The sequence below is a fragment of the Poecile atricapillus genome, chromosome 3, assembly GCF_030490865.1.
Source record: "Poecile atricapillus isolate bPoeAtr1 chromosome 3, bPoeAtr1.hap1, whole genome shotgun sequence".
Taxonomy (NCBI): Eukaryota; Metazoa; Chordata; class Aves; order Passeriformes; family Paridae; genus Poecile; species Poecile atricapillus.
The window spans coordinates 45,688,948-45,708,437 of record NC_081251.1 but is presented as its reverse complement, the minus strand read 5'-3'; the positions used below and the strand labels follow the sequence as shown (position 1 = coordinate 45,708,437).

Below are 19,490 nucleotides of genomic sequence, written 5' to 3'. Positions count from 1 at the left end.
CTCTTCCTAATCTGCTTTAAAACAAGTGTTTATATAGGTACATACATGCATATATACATATATATGCATATATATATATACACATATACATACATACATATATATGTGTGTGTGCATATATATATATGAGGCCTTGCTCTTGTATTCACATTTGTCTTATTATTTTTTCATATCTTAATCTTGGAAAAACTAACATGAAAAGTTACTGAGAATAAAACAAATTTCTCTTTTGAGTGAAAGAGATGAGCTTTTGCTAGTGGTGTTTCTTCTTATCACCTCAGGTTAGTGAAGGGGAAAGATGGAGTGATAGAAAAGACAGAAGGCAACCTCATTCAGGAGAGCACCAATCTATTGCTTAGTGAAACTGAAAAGGAAGTTGCTGTGATTGAGATGCAGCTCAACAACAAGAACAGCAGATGGGGGATGGCAAGTGCAGATGTTTGGCTAGGAAAATGCAAAAGCTCAGAGAAGAACTGATTAATTCCTTGTGCTGAGAGGATGCAGGAGTTTATAAATAATAAAGATAAATTTAAGAGAAGAAATTTCAAAATCCCCCATGTGCAAGTTTCTTCTTTTAAATCTTAAAGGAAAAGGTGATTTTTTTTTTTTTTAATTGCATTTCTTTTAGATGATAAAGGTCAAAATTTTATTATTGAATGCTGGAAATGTTTAACTTCAATTATGCTTACTTGTCCAGGATCTTTCATCATGCAGCCCAGGGAATAGGCAGAGCACAAACATTTAATGAATTCTGGAATTTACTTATGCTTCCTGGAGGAAGTAGGAACATCTCTCTTGTGTTGGCAAAAAAAAAAAAAATCAAGTCTGTAGTGACTTCAGTCTTACTGTGAACTTTGTACTGATTTCAAAGCTCAACCAAAGTAATAGCTCCATCAGCTGGTGCTAATTGTTCCTCACAATGAAGAATCTTAATCTGAAAATGAAGGTAAAAACATTCATTTGTTCAGACTAGTTTTTGGAACAGCATGTGCACACCTCTGAGAAGGTGAGGCCTGACAGAAGAGGCATGGCATTTTAGTAGCATGGTGCAGTGTTTGTACATGTGTGCATAGGTGTGGGTTTGTGTGCATATACAGCTGGTGGTAACCTCTGGTGTTATATGTCAATTGTTCATAATACTGTGGACAGTCTAACTGGGGGGAATGAGCAGGGGGCAGTAATTCCCGAGTACACCAGCAGTCTGTACAGTGCTGTGACTAAATGTGCATTAACAGTGATTGCTTTGACAGGAGAATCTTCAGCATTAGAAACCTGTCTTGGTGGCTGTTGGAAATGCATTTCCTTTACTGTGGGGCATTGCACTTCTGTGATATCCTTTTTATCTTGTGTTTCTTGTTTAAGTAAATTATAAGCCTGCTGTGATAAATGGCTGAGCAGGAAACACCTTGGTACCCTCAGTGCTTTAAAATAAGAGGTGAAAGAATTCTTTGCCAACAGGAAGCTAATAAATAATTGCTGTCCACACAGAGGGATTGGACTGAGTTATACCATTCTGCTTCAAATGGAAACTAAGGCAAAAATTGCCTTGAACAGTTTGTTCAATCATTGAAAAAGCTCTAGATAGTGTAGATTAAACCCCCTCCTCTCCTCTCTCAAGTCTTTACTTCTGAAGACAGGTGTCTTCAGACACCTTCTATTGAATAACTGAAGGAAAGGAATGAAATGCCACAAAGTAAAAGTACTTAAGAGTGACTAATCTAATGTTTGAAGCAGTAAGTCAGAGCTGGGTAAGACACTGAATATGGTTTGGTTTGGGAGGAAGAAGTGCATGGGTCAATAGTTTTGGTTTGTTGGTTTATACATCAAGTAGATTATGGAAATCACTCTGCATCAAGATGAGTTTCAGTACTTTTGCACTTTCTAGAGCTTTTTTTTCTGTTTCGTAATGCTACTGCTCAGAAATATTTCTCCATCTAAAATTTCCATATTACAAAGTATTGTCCATTTTATCCACAGCTATAAACCGTAGCAATAGAAGAGCTTTTGTCTTGTCATTACTATGACTTCATTTGAGAGTTTTATGGTGACACCCTACCCATATGCCTTTCTAAACTAGTATTGGTTTGTATTAGTGAGACATTACCATGTGTAAAACCTTCATAGATATGCCCTGACTTTTCCTTGGAAAGTTACAACCTTTTCTTTGAGAGAGTTATCCAATTTTTTTGCAGCAGATCTTTTGATATTTGACAGGAGCACTTGAACTACACAAGAGGTATTTTCTTTTTCCCCATGGCTACCACTCAGGTTTGTCAAGGCTATAAGTGTTAAAAAGAAGGATTAACCTTTGTGCAATTACGAGCCTCTGAAAACTTTGCAGCAGTTGCAGGTATTGCTTAGGAGTTGAAGGAAGCTGTCAAATAAGTAATGAGAGTGGAGCTGTAAGGGTAAAACTGGGCTCTGTCCTCTAGACATGGTAGATTTTCCCTTTCCTTGGAGTAGTGGTGGAGGTGGGAGAGGAATACAACAGTTGGACAATGGATGTACGTGTTGCCGTTCACTGGAATTTCTGGACTCTTTACAGTCTGCTAAGTGTAAAGGAACTTCTGCTTGTGTGTAAAGTTATCCCTGTACCTTGGGGCACCACCAGCAGCAGCATTATGCCACAGTGCCAAAGTATGCAGGCTTGAAGCTTAGTGGGAGTTTATGCAGGTGCTGTTTGTGCTCAAAATCATTCATGCGACCTGAATTCTTCTCCCAAGCATTGACATTCTTTTCAATTGCATAGAAAATGCAATCCTCACCACAGTCACTGTCCAGTTAAATTCTGAGAACATAAACTCAGATTTCAGTCGAAGACAGATTTACCACTTTCCCATGTCTAACTTTATATCATCAAAACTTTTTGATATAGGATATTCTGTGAATCAGGGACTACCAAGAGTTGAAAAAGGGAAGTTCCTGTGTTTGTGCACATTGTCTCAGATCTCTGGTGGAGCTCTGTTTCATTGTTGTAGTCTATTTATGCTTTCCTCCAAGTTCTGGAAATGCTGAAACTGCAGAAAAGCAAGAGTAGTTCTGAGCAACTGTACAGCAAGTTCTATTTTGATCACTTTCATCAACTTTATCCTACAGTGAAAGCTCTGTACTGTACCTCTTCATCATGGGGGGAGGAGGAGGAATTTAATTTGTAATTAAGCCCTATTCTAATATCTTCTTTACATATGCAAATCATAAAAATAAAGATGTTAAACATTTCCTAGGGCTTTCGGAGCCTTATAAATCAATAAATGGTTGACTGAATAGTTTTGTACCAGCAATTAAAATACAAGCCTATTAGTGCTGTTTCTTTGCCCATGGATTCAGGGCATGGAAAAAAAGATAGAAAATGTTACTTTGCTTCCCAGAATAAGAGCATCACAACATTAATTTGATGTCAAGTAGAAAATTCAAACCTGATTCTGGAGGACTGAGTATTTAATCTCCCAGAAATTTTTCTACTGGTTGCTTAAGGTAATTTGACTAAGAAACAACTATATACTGTTGGTATTGGTAAAAAATAAACCTATACCCTGTGTGTTTTGCCAAGTTCAGAGTTGTTTTTCCTAGGTGGGTGCACATGTTCTTAGCTTTCATGTGGAAATTAAGTATTGACTGAAACAGACAACTCCTGATTTTGCTGGTTCAGCTGACAGATGCTTTCCTTTAATACATGTAAAGCCTAGCTCAGTAAGGAGGTACTGCTGCTAATGTGTCCTTTGGGTAATAAATAAGAAAGAATTTCAGATTTCATTTCTGGCTTAAAAACAAATAAAAATGTTTACAACATCCAATTGGAGCTCAATAAATAGGAACTAATGTTAAATATCTACATTAAATGCAGTTCTCCAAATTAGAGAATTCTTCTGTTTTAATGTAATGGGCTGTACTGACATTTAGGCTTTTTCTTTAGTTATTACTGTATTGTTCTTCTGTATAGGAAGTACTGTTTATAAGACATATTAAATTTAATTCCAGTATTATGAACATTTAAAATCATATTTTTAGATGTTTTGATAATCTTAGAAGTTTTAAAAGATCACAGTATTAACTGGCCAGATGTTTAAGCGGCTATAAAGTACCCAACATTGCAAAGAGGAGCCAAACCTACCTTACAGTGCTGAAAAAAAATCCCCCATCTCCTAAACAAACACTTTGTCTCAGTACACTTTGTGGAGCATTTTATCTTGCAGAATGTTTCCCGTGTTTGTTAGATGGCTCAGCTCCAGAAGAGCTTTAACATAGTCAGCCTGCCCTTTTCTTGTATGCTTTGCTGATGATGTTTTCCTGCTCTTCATTATTTAGGTCGGTAATGAGTGGTATATTATAATTACTTCTTCCCTGTATATCCCTGATACATGTATATTTCTTCCTATATCTCAGTTCCAACATGTTCTGTTGTTTCTATATCATGTAGAGCAAGGTTTTATCTTTCTGTCCCAGGAACTTTAATTTCACTCAGGCAGAAATAGGACTTCAGGACTGAGCTGCTCTAGGAATGTTTTTTAAAGGGCACCTTTCCATATCACCCTCTATTCCATGGGAGCCTGGACGTACTATTCAGTCAACCATTCATTGATTCATAATGATCTGAAAGTCCTAGGAAATATTTAACATACTTATTTATCTAATATACTGATCTGAAGATACAGAGTATGTGTGTATTTGGTATTTCTTTTAACTTATTCTGACATGTCTTCCAAAACAGCAAAAGTGTCTTAAGGTTCTCCTGTTCTGAGTAAATATCTTGTTTTGGCTCCTCTGGAGTCCTGTATGTGTTGGTACATAATAAATTTTTATGATTATTAAATTTTTAAGAATGCTTTCTACATTCATGTCTTAATTTAAAAAAAAAAACAAAACCCTAATTATATTTAACTTAGGTTCTGTTTTCCAACCACTTTATAATTTACTCTGACATACAAAATTTCATTATTACAATTTATTTGGGACAACAATGTGATGGAAATACTGAGACCTTAAGCCTGGCACTTGTAAGTTATAAACATGTCAAATATGCTGTTTTTCTGTCACAGAAAAGATCCTGCCTGAACTGGCAATATTAAATTTTCTTTAGCAGACAGGTAGCATGAATTAATTACATTGCTGAAGTCTTCTGCTGAGCATCCAGTAGCAGCCTTGACAGTATTTTGGAATGAGACTTGATGCATTGCTGGCCAAAGGGAGAATTTGTTCTAGCAATGGTTGTTAGGATGGACTGGAGGTTAAATTGTTATGACAGTTACCACACTTGGAAACATAATCTTATATTGAATTTTTTTTTTTTTCCTGGTTGTTACTGTAGGGAAGGGAAAGATTCCTTTGGAACAACTTGTACAGTAATAAAATATAAACAAAGACTGTATGTAATGTACAGGGTGGGTTTAGACATGGATTAATCAGTACAGCAATAACAATAAAATGCTTGCTTTTTGTAATGTCCCTGACTTTGGAACTGCTTTGTCAGGCAAGTCTGAGCCTATGGAGGGATAGAAGAAAGCCTGGGGTAGTATTAACTTGAAACATGCCAGGCAGCCCAGGCTATGGGAGCAGATGAGTTTTATTTCTCTTTGAACATATTTCAAGCTCAGAGTCTTTTCAAGAGGCAACTCACCATTCCTTCCCTGATGGATACCAGTCATCTTCCTTCTGATATGTTGATTTTTCTCCTTGCATCTTTCCTTTCCCTAGGGCTCTTTGAGTTTTCCACTTACCAAGTCTTAAAGCTCCTTTCTTACTTTGTGGAATTTAAGGAGTTATTTTTATATGGCTGTTGCCTTTGAAGTACCTGAAAGACTATTCTTTCTGCCTGTCTTTGCATCAGGTCACTTTTGTACTCAGTCCCTTCTGCTGCAAAATGCACAGACTAAGAATCATCTCATAGAAGCTGAAAGAAGTTTTCAAACTTCTAGGCCAGGTTAGAGAATTGTGATAATCTGATTCAGTCTTGTGTATGTAGGTCAGAGAGTTTTGTTTCTCTCCCAGAAGCTGAATATAAGTTAAGTTTCTGAAATTTACTTAAAAATTGAAGCAATTATGCCCACTTCCTGCAGTAAGAGCTTTCAGAGTAATTATCTTTGTGCTAGGAAGCGATACCTCTGTAAGACCCATTTGTGTAACGTCAACTTGTATTAATTGCGGTTTTCTGTGAGTTAATTTATGAATCTGAAAAAAATCTTAATTTTTTTCACCAATCTTTTTTTTCTTCTTAGGCATCTTAATGAGTCTTAAAGGTGTATATATAAAAATATGTATGTGTATATACAAAAATATTAAGTCATCTCTCAACTTTTGTTACTTTGCCTATAGTGAGGTTTTCAAGGTGTGTACTGAGAGGCTCCTTTACCAAATCAATAGGAGCCTTAAAAATCCTTTCAGTATTTTCAAGTAAATTCTGCCACCAGGGAAGTCAATCATAAACAATCAGATTGTCATATTGTATGCAGGAAAGGGGGTTGTTTGTTTTACATGATATTTCTACTTTTATATGTTTTAGCTCAAATTAGCCTTCTAGGCAGCTGAACCACAGTAACAAATACACAGTGGAGCCCAAGCTGCAGTTCCCACTGTTCTTTCTGGAGACAGTGCTTTCCAAATGACTTTTCCAAGTGTGCATGTTGATTATTTTCTTTGTCCTTATGTGTGGGATAGCTAAATTAAAGCATGTTTTCACAGAATAGGGAAGGTAGAGAGGGTGCTGAAGAGAGCCATTAGGTCTGTTGAGATGCCCCAGGGAAGAAACAATTACTCTATCTAGGCTGTGTTAGAGAAGTTTATCTGACTGTTTTAAAGACTACCAGCACCATGTGCCTGCCCTTGTTCAAACCTATTACCTGTTGGAGAAGGCAAGCTAGAAAGCTTTCAGGATCTGTCCTCAAAATGCATGTCAATCTGAATTTTGCCTTTTACCCCACTGCATATTATTGTCTAGGCACTTAAAAACTGCTCTGCCAATTCCCCCCCCCCCGCCCCTTTTTTTTTTTTAGGAATTGAAATTCAGCTGGCTGAACTGGTTCCTTTTTTGTTTCCTTCTTTAAATGAAAGCATTGTTTCTTGTTTCTCTAGTTTTTGGTACTTTGCCCATCCTCCATAAAATCTTGAAAACAACACTAGCCATTTCAGTCAATTCTGTATGTATTTAAGGTGAAATGTAAGTAATTTTTTTAATTGGTTAAGCTTCTTTACTTCTCTCTAGGCTTTGTCTTCTGTGATGTTGAGCTTTGAGGATTAAAAATGAAAATTCAGATGGTTTTGTATGAGTTATGTTGCCTTTTTGTTATTTTCCATTCACTTACTATCTCAACACAGAATTTCAAAATTTTTGGATTTAATAGATGCTGAAATTCTGAGGCTTTGACATTTTTTATTTCTTTCAGGGCCATGAAAGTCTATGTTCCATGATACTGCCATATGACCTTGTTTGCCTGTGTTACAACATCCTATTAGGTCTTAATTGCATATGCTTGTAGAAATAAAAGCAGTACCAAATAATTCAAGCTATTTTTTACCATTTTTACCATTAACAATATAGACAAAATGCAATAAGTAAGCAAGGATAATGTTGTTTCTAAATGGAATATAGACAGAAGATCCAGATTAGGATTTCTAAGATAATACCAGGTTACCTTTACCTTCATAGTTGAACTCTTTAATTACATGTTAGATGAGTTGTACTAATGTTTTCCTGGAGAAGCAGAAATGTCCACACTTTTTTTTTTTTATTTACCTTGACTTATTATTTAGGTCTAATGAAAGAGCAGGAAGTCAGCTATGGCTTTTGTAGCCGGGTCTGGTTTCCTTGTCAGGAAAATCCTTTTATATAAAAAAATACGTGTTGTGTTCACACATGCTCACAGATTTCATTCCGGTTAACGCACAAACTTAACAGGTTTCATAAATACAAGCTTTTTAGACATTTTTATGGAATAAAGTCTTATCAATTTATGACTAGCATTTAAATAGTGTAGTAGTCCCTGTATTTATCAAATAGCTTTGAGTTGTTTACTAAAACAATTTTACAATCAGATGAATTGGAGAACTCTTTCCAGATAATTATTTCGACTGTTTTGTTTGTGCAGGCACATTTAAGAAGGTGAATCTTGAAATTTCATGTTTTGAAAATCAGCTTCTCTTGATAGTAGATTTTAACATGTTTTGTCTGATTAAGTTGAAAATGAAAAGAGGAATGTTCAAAGTAAATATGAAATTTCCACTATAAAGGAATGATTGCATCATGTTAATTTAAACTATCAAAAAAATGTAAATATATTTAACTTTTTGAGATATCACCCTATATTTTGCCTCTAATCTTTGCAACATATTTCTATTTATTAAGTGAAAAAGAATCTATATTTTCTTAACAAAAGATGAGTGACGGCTAGCAATGGTCCTTTCTTCACTTATTTTCTGTAAATCCCTTTCTCATCCAGAACTAAATCCTTTTATAGCCAGTCTTTTTTGTAATTTTCTCATTTTGCTTGCCTAGATGAGTGTTATTCTCTAGTAGTGAAGTCCTGTTAGGCCTAACACTGGACCAGAGGACCAGAGAGTCTGGAGGAAAGTGCTCCTCAACAAGGCTGACACATAAAGTGTACTCACATGCCTTTGACACAGCTGGGCACATCAGGTCTTGGGAGGCAGGACCTGAGCAAAAACAAAAGCCTGGAATTCTACTTGTGATTGTTAGGCAGGTGTGCAAAGAAAGATGATATTCCTGGAAACAGGCTGATGAGCAGGCCCTTTTAAATGTTAAAGCACAGTTGCAAAAGGAATGAGTCATGCCTGCTGGGCTGTATCCACTGTAATTTATGGCCAGAGCTGAACTTTGCAGAACTGAAAATTGCAGTGTAGCTGTGCTAGTTCTCTAGAGTCTGGGGTAAACAAACCTGAATTTCTAAGCTTGTCAAATAAAAGTTCCTTTACCTCTCCCATTTTATTTTTTTTTGAAGGGGGAAGAGCAGAACTTCACACAGGCTTTCTTGGCTCCTTTAAAGACTACTGCAGATCTATTTAAGTGCTTGTGCTAGACTCATTGAGCAATGAAGCATATGTCTTTGCAATAACATAACCAATGATTCCATTTGTTATTTTGAATTTATTGTCTCCAACTGATATTTTGAAAAAGTATATGCATTCAAGTATTCTTATTAGATAAGTATTTATCATATAAGGGATATCCAAAGATTAATTACCGAGTATACCAAAATTTACTCGTTTGAGCTCTTATCATACAGACTATACAACAAGCAGGTTTCTTTGTTTTTGAGTTTTATGATTTGTCAGTTCTATAAATGCCTCATTGTACCTGAAGATACCTGAAGCAGAGACAGACATTTCCCCTTCATGCTTTGATTACACATCTCTCTGAAACCATATTACTACAGTTCAGGTAAAATTACCATATTTGAGAAATAAAGGAGGCTGTTTCTTCAATATGTAGACTTTTTGGATGTCCAGGTAATGGCTGAGTGAGTGATTCTTGGGAAAGGACAGAAAAGAAACACATTTATACTCATTTGAAATTAGCATTTCAACAATAAATTGACATCAGTAATACAGCAGGATCTTTGGAGTCCGGTTAGACAGAACTGTATGCTAATTTTGACTTACAAGTGAACAACATGCAGATATTTGGATTATACATATTTAAATTTGCTATTTTGGAAGCTAAGCTTTTCATAATTTATTTTCTGAAGCTGAAAAGGGACAGAGTTTGAAGTCTTGGCTCAGCTAGTATTGAGCTAGGTTGGCTCAGCTAAAATTGATAGCATTAAGTGCAACTACTTAAGCTTCAAACATGTAGTTTTTATGTTTAAAGCCCAGAGTTACTTACACCTTTGTCATATGGGGCTTTTGTTACCCTAGTGAATTTATGAGGATGAAGAATTGGAACTGAAATTCTGTCTTTATTATAATATACTCCTACAGTGTCTCTTATCAGATCATAAAGTGCTTACACTTTGACAAGGAAACCACAGCAGTAGCTGTTCCCAAGCTGACTTGACAGTACTGCAAGAACAATGTTTGTATAGTTTTGTCAGTAGTCTGTTTTGCAAATGCTGTTTCATACATAACAATCAGTAAAGTGTAAGCTGGTTTGAGTCCTAATGTAAATAAGTGTACACTGTGTTATAAAAGCTTCTTTTTCATTTGGTTTTGTCTCTTTCTTGTTTAAGCCACTTGTAAACAGTGTTTTAAAAGGTATGGACACAACTTGTGGCAGTTTAACCAAATCCATTTTAAATAATCAGTAGCAGTTTACCTACAAATACTGCATAGAGCTAAGGCCATGAAAATACTGCTTTCTCAACAGATCTTGTCTCCTCTCACAGTACAGCTATCTGCTGAGCATATCTGCAGGAATGCTCATGGCTTTTGAATCCTGTTAGGCCAGTGAATTCTCCAATAGAGTAAGAAGGAATTGTCCAGGATTGAGGAGCATCGGCAAAGTCATTTTAGCTGCTTGAAATCTGATACCATTTCTAGTTTTGTATGGTTGTTAATGACGTGAACAGAGTGAAATTACAGGTATGCATCTGGGATATAACTTGACCTTCATTATGGTTGAATGTCTTCCAGGAAGTATTAGACCTGTTTTTCATTTTAAGAGGCAGAGTTTATTAGCTCTGAAATGGTGAAAACAGTGTCACAGTTATATGGTTTCTGCACTGAAGCTGGCTTGTGTTCAGACACCTTCTTGCAATGATGGTCTGTAGAGGTGCACTTTGGACTTTTGGACCTGGATGAATTTGCAAGCTCAGCTGTACAACAATAGAAAACTGGTTTTAAAAAAAGCTTTGTTTATGGACTAAGTATATTTCCTATGGAATCATTCAGATATAATGCAAGGGCAAAAAAATAATGCAGATGGAACGTAACTACATTTTTAAGCAGAACTCTTTGAGATGTTAACTGTAGGAAAAAATTGCCTCTCTTGATGTTAAGGTAAGCCTTCAGTTTCAGCTAAGTACAGCGCTTGAGTAAATCAATGTATTTAAAGATGACAATAATAAATAAGTATCAGATATTTGTACAGAGGGATTTCACATTGAATTTCACCACATATATAGGCTCTTTACACTTAATGGATTGCTATACTAATTCATATTATAATTCAATAAACAATGGGTTTTAGTCTTTTTCCCCAGGTTATTATGTTGTGACAGTTCCCAGACATCGTAATCATTCACTGTGTTTCCACTGTGGTAACTGCTCTAGCACTATATTTTCTTTTTGCTGCTCTCCAATGAGATTGTAAGTTTTAAAGAAGGAAAAAGTGTCTAAGACTTTTCATAGGAAATTACTCCATACAGACTGAAGTGCCTGATCATTGCCTCAAACTGAGCCATAATGGTGAAGAAGCCAGTTCAAGAAAATCTGGTACTGATTGACAAATAAAGGTGGAAATAGATATAGGGCTTGTGTGCATGACTACAGGCAAAATGTTTTTCTTTAAGGGGTTCTTGAAAGGAGACAGGGAGTCCTAGGTTACATGTAGGATAAAAGGGAACATTGGGTGTTAAGAGACCTACAGTTTTCCACTCATCTTCTTTCCCTGTCTTTCCTGTGCCATTGTATACACACATGTGCAAATGTTCACAAATTAGGGTAGTCCAAGGCTCCAGTGGATGGAAAGTTGCTCCTCTCAGCCACCACTGTCTTTCAGAGCTGCACTCAGCATTGTTTCCTCCTTTTTCTCCTGTAGGATTGACTTTTGTAGTCACATACATTTAAAGTGTCTTTGAGCTCTTTTCCCTTCTACCCTGAATTTCCTCTGTAGTAGAATTAGAAATATTGTTTCACATTGACTCAGTAAAACTCCTGCAGAAACTTGTTATCCATCCATCACCTACATCTTACCTTGGCTGAGGTCTGGACTTCCATACTTTTGTTTCACCTCTACCCATGAAAACTTGACAAGAGTTTCCCTGCATTGCTTCCTTTTATCACCTGTGACTAGTTTTTTGAAATCTGACCACCATGTACTTCGGGGAAGTCTTACATGGAGACTCACTGGTCCTGCTTTTGTATGAATTTTTGTAAGTATACCAAGGGTCCTGAACAAGACCTATTAAACAGCCGTGTGTTTTTGTTTCCCTTTGTGTGTGCCTTGAGAGGTTTGCTGATAATCATCACTGTTCTTTGATGTGCTGACATCTGTTGTGTGAGGAAAAAAAATATATGGGCCTTCCAGGATGTAGGACAGGATTGCTTTCTGTTGGCAGAGTTCGTGTGAGCAGGGAATGGGGATATAATTGTAGTAAATTACCACTGAAAGAAACAATAGAGGAGAGCACAGGCGGAAAGTTCTGTCTGAACTGAAGCCACTGGCAGGGAAGCCCAGAGAGGGACTGCTCCCTGGGCCAACCAGGCAAGGGTGAGGATTGTCCTGCTTTTCTCTGTGCTGGTGCAGCCTCACCTTGAGTCCTGTGTGCAGTTTTGGGCACCACAATGAAAGAAGGATATAAAGCTATTAGAGAGCATCCAGAGGAGGGCCATGAGGATGGTGAAGGATCTGGAGGAGAAGCCTTATGAGGAGCTGAGATCACTTGGCTTGTTCAGTCTGGAGGAGACAGCAGTACATCAGCCACTACTTGTTCTCTTCAGTCACAAAAGTTGCACATAACAAGTAGAACATTTTGTCCCCATCTTCTGAGGCAAAGATGAAGTAACAAACTTGCTGTCCAAGGTCTTTACTTATCTTTCTCTGAAGAAGTCTCTCTCCCTGACAGAGTAACTAATAGTGGGGCTGCTGGAGAAGAATAAGAAATTCTCAAAAACTAGCAAGAGCTGGTGCAAAAGTAGGGTTGAATAGAGATGGCATCTAAGCCTTTTGAACCACTGTGCTAATGGTGTACTGCAACCAATTTCTTATAGAGTAGGAATAGACCTCCCTTTATCCCCCATCCTCTGCAAAGCCTTGTTCTAGGGTGCAGTAATATTGTGTACTGCTGCTCTTCCTAGGAGCTTCATTCCCCTGCTCTGAAAAGTTTATCACAAAACAGTTGTTCTTTAGGAATTTTAAATCACCCTATTCTTTATCCTTGTCCCTCTGTTTCTCAGTTACAAATCCACTGCAGCCATACAAGAATTGAGAACAACAAAGAACAACAATGCTTTGAGCCACACTTAAGTTGAAATACCTGCTATCATTTCTATTCTGTCATGTACTATATTTGATGCTGTTTGCTTCTAGACTTGAGTTTGTTTTGCTTTTGTATCTGGATGAAAAGACAGTCGAGCAGCTGAGTCACACAGCAAGAACATAATAGAAATCTTTCTTAGCAATATGTTCTTTGAGAACTGGTGGTGTGTTAAATTATTCAGCAGTAAGAGAAGTTGGTTTGTTTTTTTTTTAATAACAATGAAGAATCATTTTATGTTCACGGATTCATTCAGATAATGGTATCAAGTAAAATATATTGCTTAATGATAAGGTTACTTGAGCACTCCTTTAAGGACTCATGGCACTTCTGTCAGGTTAGGCAAACATCTGTCAGTATGACAAAGCTGCAGTTGATTCTGCTGAAACAGGAGGTTGGTCTGGAGTAGGCCTTCAGGGGTCCCACCTATCCTTTTTCTACAGGGTTACTTTTGTAATTTCTTTGTGACTGTTTCTGAGGTATTTTGTATGGTGTGCTGTACAAATTTCTTTCAGATTTCAAGGTGTATTTCTCTTGATGGTCATGAAGTTTAAAACATTGAAGAATATGTAATAATCTTCTGTCACTTGTCCATCAGTTTTTGCACCTGCCAGGTAAGCCAGCCAGAGTTCAATAACTATATATTGAAAATAAATAGCTGCTCATTTTACAAAGTTCAATCAAAAAACCATCAAAACTGTTGGCTAAACCTCTTTATCATACCATTTTTCTTTGAAATCCCACTTAATGTATCTCTTAGAATATGTATCTCTAAAATAAGTTGTCTGACCACTATTTCTTCTCCTGCTCTAGTATCTGTAACAGTGGAGCCTTTAAGGAAAGAATTATTTGCTGTTTTGATGGGGAGGAAAAAACTCAACTAAAAACATTCTAAACTCCTTTCTTTTTTGAAGAAAAATAGCATTGTAGCTGTTACAACAGCAAATCAGACCTGTGGGGAGAGGTGCTCACTTTTCTCAGATGAGCTCATACAGTTGATAAAAGTAGATAAGCTTCTAAGCCTGATCTGAAGTAGAGCTTGCCCCCTGTTGTTTTCCAACTGCTTTAGTTGATATAATGAAATACATTATATAAAAATAAAAAAAACAAAAGCAAAATTTATTTTCTTACAGGATTCTTTAGTAAGTATTTTGCAAACTGGAAATTTCATATAGATTGACCTTCATATTTACTCTGATGGTATTTCTGTTCTTTAACACTACTCCATGTGAAATAGAATTCTGTTTTTAAGTATTAGTAATGGAAGATGTAGCATAGGGGAGATTAAATGCTGCTAAATAGGATTTGCCCTCTTCTAATCTGGACAGAATTGGGGTTTAGCTGTTTCTCCATGAGACCACAAGACAGTTGAATCTACCCATTGTTGGTTTTTAATGTTAGACCTTGTGACTAATCAAAAACTTTATTTTCCTACTAGTTTGCCAGCCAAGTAAGTAATATCTATTGATTTAAGGAAGAAGGTAACAGATATTTACAGCTTTTTTTAAAGGGTTTGGACTTCCTTATCTTTCAGAATTTAAATTCGGTTTCATTGTTGTGTCCAGGAAGTATTTTCAAAAGTACATTTCCAAAATGCATTCATGAGGAGAAGTGGTCTTAATTCCACAAACGCAGTGTGCATTTGTTCAAATAGGCCACTGGAAGTGCCATCAGTTCTTGGCTCTAAGAGCAGAATACTTCCTAATGGAAATAGGTATTCAGAAAGGGGAAGATTGCTTGGTTTGGAAATGCTGTTTAGAAAAGTTAATCTTCAGAATATGGTATGCTAAATTACCACAACAGCAAACCCCTCTTCTCTGAAGGAATTCTTGGCCTAAATTTTCTTCATGAAAAATTGGGGGTGTACCCCCAAAAGCCCTATTTATGTGTTTCCAGGTAAATACTCTTCATAGAATAACCTTAAGCATGCTCAGAGGCTTGTCGTATTTCTGTGGCTGGGCTGTGTTTACACAAGCTGCCTAGGTGAGATCACTCGCTTTGCAGTGTGATTGGTACGTGCCATGTTATTAGCAGCTCTGGCTATTCATAAATGCCCAAATAACACCATGAGGTTACAGTGAAGCAGCCAAACTGCACGTTTTTAGAGCATAATCCTCTTAGGTACGTGCATTGAGGCAGGGGACCTGTGACTGATACTATTGATGTTTCAATGAGGCAGCTGCCTGACTGCATTCAAATACAAGGTGTTTTTTCGGTTTTTAAGGTTCACCTCATCTTTCACAGCATTTACAGAATGGCAATCCAATCCTTTCTAGTGTTGTACTAAGATGATAGGAACCCTGACAAATAGGGAGACCTGGCTATCTTACCTATGCTGACTTTGCAGCCCAAACAGAAGAAAGTACCAAGAAACCCTCCTTTTTTTCAATAGGAACTAGATTAAAGGGTGATGTGCTTTAAGGAGGGATTGGTGTTGCGAAGTTTATTTCTATAGCCTCAATGAGGATTCCCTGGGTATGTCATCCAGAGTAAGGACTGCACCATGAAAACATTGCTGCAAAATGAATAGTCACAAATGTATTTTGAATGACCATATACTTCTTACTCTGAAGGATATAAAACCATACTCATTAAATGAAGAAGTGTATTTCCTACAGAATTTTTATACAGGTTTATACAAACAGAGCTTGTTGAACATAAGCTCATTGAATCTCCCTAGGGCAATTGTATATTGACATTCTTTATTTCCACCCTAGACTTGCATGGAGGCAATGTACTCATAAGTATCTGTGGCTTGTTTGTTTGTTTCTTAAATATTTCTTCCCAGTGGAATAGCTTTCCCCTTCTGCAAATAATATTCTGCTTATGTTTATGTAGTGGTTTCTGCAATGCCTTGGAAAAAACCATAGGCTGATAAATGTCACAGATAAGTAATAAGAATATGTTTACATCATGTTTTGTGGTGCAGCGTTGGGACACACCAGAACTAGCTCTGACAGGCTGGTACAATGAGGTGAAGGACTGTGCCAGGAGATAACCTCGGGTCCCAGAAGTTGCCCAGCTTTGCTGCCGAGCACTGCACTCCTGTTAAGAGTCCTGTGCTGAAAGGGCAATGCTGCTTCCAGAGCTGGCATGTGGAGCAGCTCTCTTTGGTGCTGTGTCATGGCTAAATAGCCCTTGTTCAAATCAATGGCCCAGATTCTTACAGAGCTTTTTCATAAAGCTCTTATTGTATCCTGGGCAAGACCAAAGGAAGCAAATCAAATGTTAGGCTATGTTACAGGCAAGGGAACCCAAGACAAGACGTGGCATTGTACATTTTCACCTTAAATGCTCTTTGGCTTTGGCCGTTTTACAAAAAGCACGTCAGAAATAGGCAACTTATGTTACCAGAATAGGCTGGATTTTGGCTGGGATGAGAAGATGAGGAAGGCTAGGGGAGGGATTAAGGACTGAAAAGAGATAGTTTTGTGTTCCTTTCTGTTGTCTTATTCTAAGAAGTGACACATAAATTAAAAGCCATAGTAAGTCTTGGGTAAAGCAGAATATTACAGGATATTCTGGAGGCAAGAGGGAAAAAAGCCCTTAAAACAAGTTCTCATCTCCCTCCTCCTTCTCACAGAAATCCTCCCCACTTGCCATCTCCATTGTCAATATTTACACTGGATTATATTGAAGGTGTACAGTTATAAAAGTCTTACAGAGAATAGCAAGATCATCAATTACATAAAGGAAGGAAAAACTTAATCATTGTAGCATGCCTGGACAGACTCTTGCAATTTATGTGTTTCTTTGGTATTTGCTAAATGTAACTGGTGGGATGGTAAAAGATGATTTTTAGTATACAGTTTGGAAAAACAGAGAAGGGGAGAGTGAAGGGACAGTAGAGTTCAAAGCATTGTATGAGCATTAAATAGCCCTAATGCAAAGCCCACCTCACCAGCATAAGGCTCCTTGCTGTGTGCCAAGAGAAGGAGATAAGGTTAATCACTGTACAGAATTCAAGGGCACAGTTCCTTTTTGCTTTCTTATCTGTACAGACTTTTCAATTGACTTTTAATCCTTCTTACACAGGCTGTTTAAATCCCATCAACACTGTTTATAAATGGAGATTTCTTTAATAACGCAGTCTTACCCAAGCAGACAGTTTTCAAATTGCTGCTGAATGCTGTTGTATTCATTAAATCTCTTGCCAGCTGGCCACTATTTTTTGTCATCTGAAAGGCTTTGAATCCCTCTTTGCTTTGGAACTTGACTGGTTTTGTTAAATTATGTTAACAGGTAGTCCTGCATCATTTGTCACTGGCCTGTAGTGTTAATTGCAAAGTCGGTGATGATTTGATGTCTCTGAAAATCTGTGTGATAATTAGATGCTCTGTGGAGCTCTGATTTATTGAATTTGATCTGAAGATGAAAAAAGCATCTCAGTTTTCTTTTTCAGATGCTATGGATTTAACAACATACAAGATTATCACTCATGCTGCAGATTTTGGAAAGAAATTGTAATAAAGTCCATAGAGTAATATGAAGGCTAGTTTTTGTCTGTAACTACTGCTGTTTAAACTGCTGATGTAACTAACTGGAACTGTCCCAAGTTTGGGTGAGTGTTTGTCCAAAGAGAAAAAACAAATACAGTAGCCACAATGGAAGGAATAGATAGGCTACCATTTTATTTTCACATCAGATTTATGTGTTTCTGTTTGCTAGCAGCTGTGCTTAATAATAAAACTTGGAAGTTCAGTTCTACATATTGAATCCATCTGAACAGGTTATACAGCAAAGCTCTCAGACCATTGGGAAGGATTTGGTTGCATTTTGGTCACAGACTCAGGTAAACCCATGTTTTCCATAAAGTCCCTGCTCTATCTTAAACTTCCACTGTTTGAAACTTCAATGAAGTTGAATCACAGCAAATCTCACCCCCTAAAAGCTGCTTTTAGTCTGAGAGAAATGGTTTCCACTAGTTGCTGATAAACTACACAGCAATTTACAAGGCTGCTGTCCTGGGTGAGTCCCCGTACTAAAGAGGGCTGTCTCCAAGCTGACCAACAAGTCCAGGGATGCCTTTCCCTAGGAGTCCTTGGTTCTGGATGTTCATTCTCCGCACCTAAGCCTCTGGTTTGCCATCCTTAATTTCCAGAAACTGCCTTTTCTGGCTTTGCTCTCTCCCCTGTCTATAATGATGAGTGGATCCAGCTGTCAGGTACTGGAGTGGAGTGCAGCCTGTTTTCTTCTACTTTCACATGTGTACATGGAGAATTTTCAACCTCTACCTTCCTAGTTCTTCCAAGGCAGAAGTAAGTTGTGGTGTGATACTAGCTGAGACAAAGCCTGTATTTATTGAACTTGTGCAAGTTTCAGCTTCATAACAAGCTCAAATTTAGATAAATTCTCCTGGACTTTGTTTTTCCCAGGGAAGACCAGACATTTTCAGTCTGCAAGTGGCTTTGATAAAGAGACATCAGCAAAGTAAAAATGAGCTCTTGCACAGCTAGATTATTTTTTTTTTTAATAGTAGCAACCTATAGAAGAGCAGAGATAAGACTCTTCCATAAAGTGAAAGAAAGTCTTTGCAGGTGGAAGTTCAGAGGAGAACTGAGCGGTTGCTTTGGTTTTGGGGCTTTATCCTGAAACCTTAGTACATTGCTTTAGCTCCTTCTAATTCTCATGTCGTTGAAAAACTGAGCTAGCTTGGGAAGCAGTAGGGTCAGTCAGGAGAGACTGAAAACAATAAAGCAGCAGAAAAGCTGGCTTCTGAGTTCTGAATTTTGAGCCTGATTTTGTTGAAGGGGCCTCCTATCAGGGAAGAATATGATGTACAAACCTTACTGGCACATAAGAGAGACACACATAGGTCGATATCATCTCAATGTGAGGGGTTCTTATATCTACATTGGAATTATATTTAAGCAGATTTCCATTACACAAAATAGGTCATGAACCCAGGGTTCTTCTGAAATGTCTTTCACTGTGCACTCTTCTGAGTTGCCTAGCTGTGCTTGGCTGTACTAGTCAGTTTGGAAAAATACTGGGCAAAGGAAACAGTTGGAAAACTATTTCACAGTATGGAACAGACGTGCTGATTCTTGGAAATGCCACTTAGAAGTTAATTGAAAACCTTTGAAGCTTTTTTTTTTTATTTCTGGGTCTTTCTCCACCTACTTTTCACATAATTGCAACTCTGCTTTAATAAGTTTTCAAATTGGTTCAAGGGCATCTAAGATGGGACACTTTGCTTGATGTAAACTGTTGTTTGTAAGCAGCAAACCGTGGAGGTCAATCACCCTTCTGCCACAGGAATCGTAGGCTTTCCAGGGTGATGTACAAATACACTTATGTAATGGTTGAGGTTGTTACCCGACTAAAAATGTGTGCTGTCTCTTCAGG

At 37.4% G+C, this 19,490-nt stretch overlaps 1 protein-coding gene across 5 annotated transcripts in view; it reads left to right on the top strand.

Annotated features, from left to right (window-relative positions):
• SESN1 (sestrin 1) overlaps window positions 1–19,490 on the top strand; it is a 78,019-nt gene that overhangs the window by 30,553 nt on the left and 27,976 nt on the right. For 2 of the 5 annotated variants that reach the window (XM_058836101.1, XM_058836100.1), the window contains exon 3: window positions 698–946. The exons of the other annotated variants lie outside the window; for them this stretch is intronic. In XM_058836101.1, coding sequence (XP_058692084.1) covers window positions 920–946 — 27 coding nt within the window. In that variant the 5' untranslated portion in view covers window positions 698–919. The remainder of the gene's footprint in view (window positions 1–697; window positions 947–19,490) is intronic. 5 annotated transcript variants of the gene reach the window in all.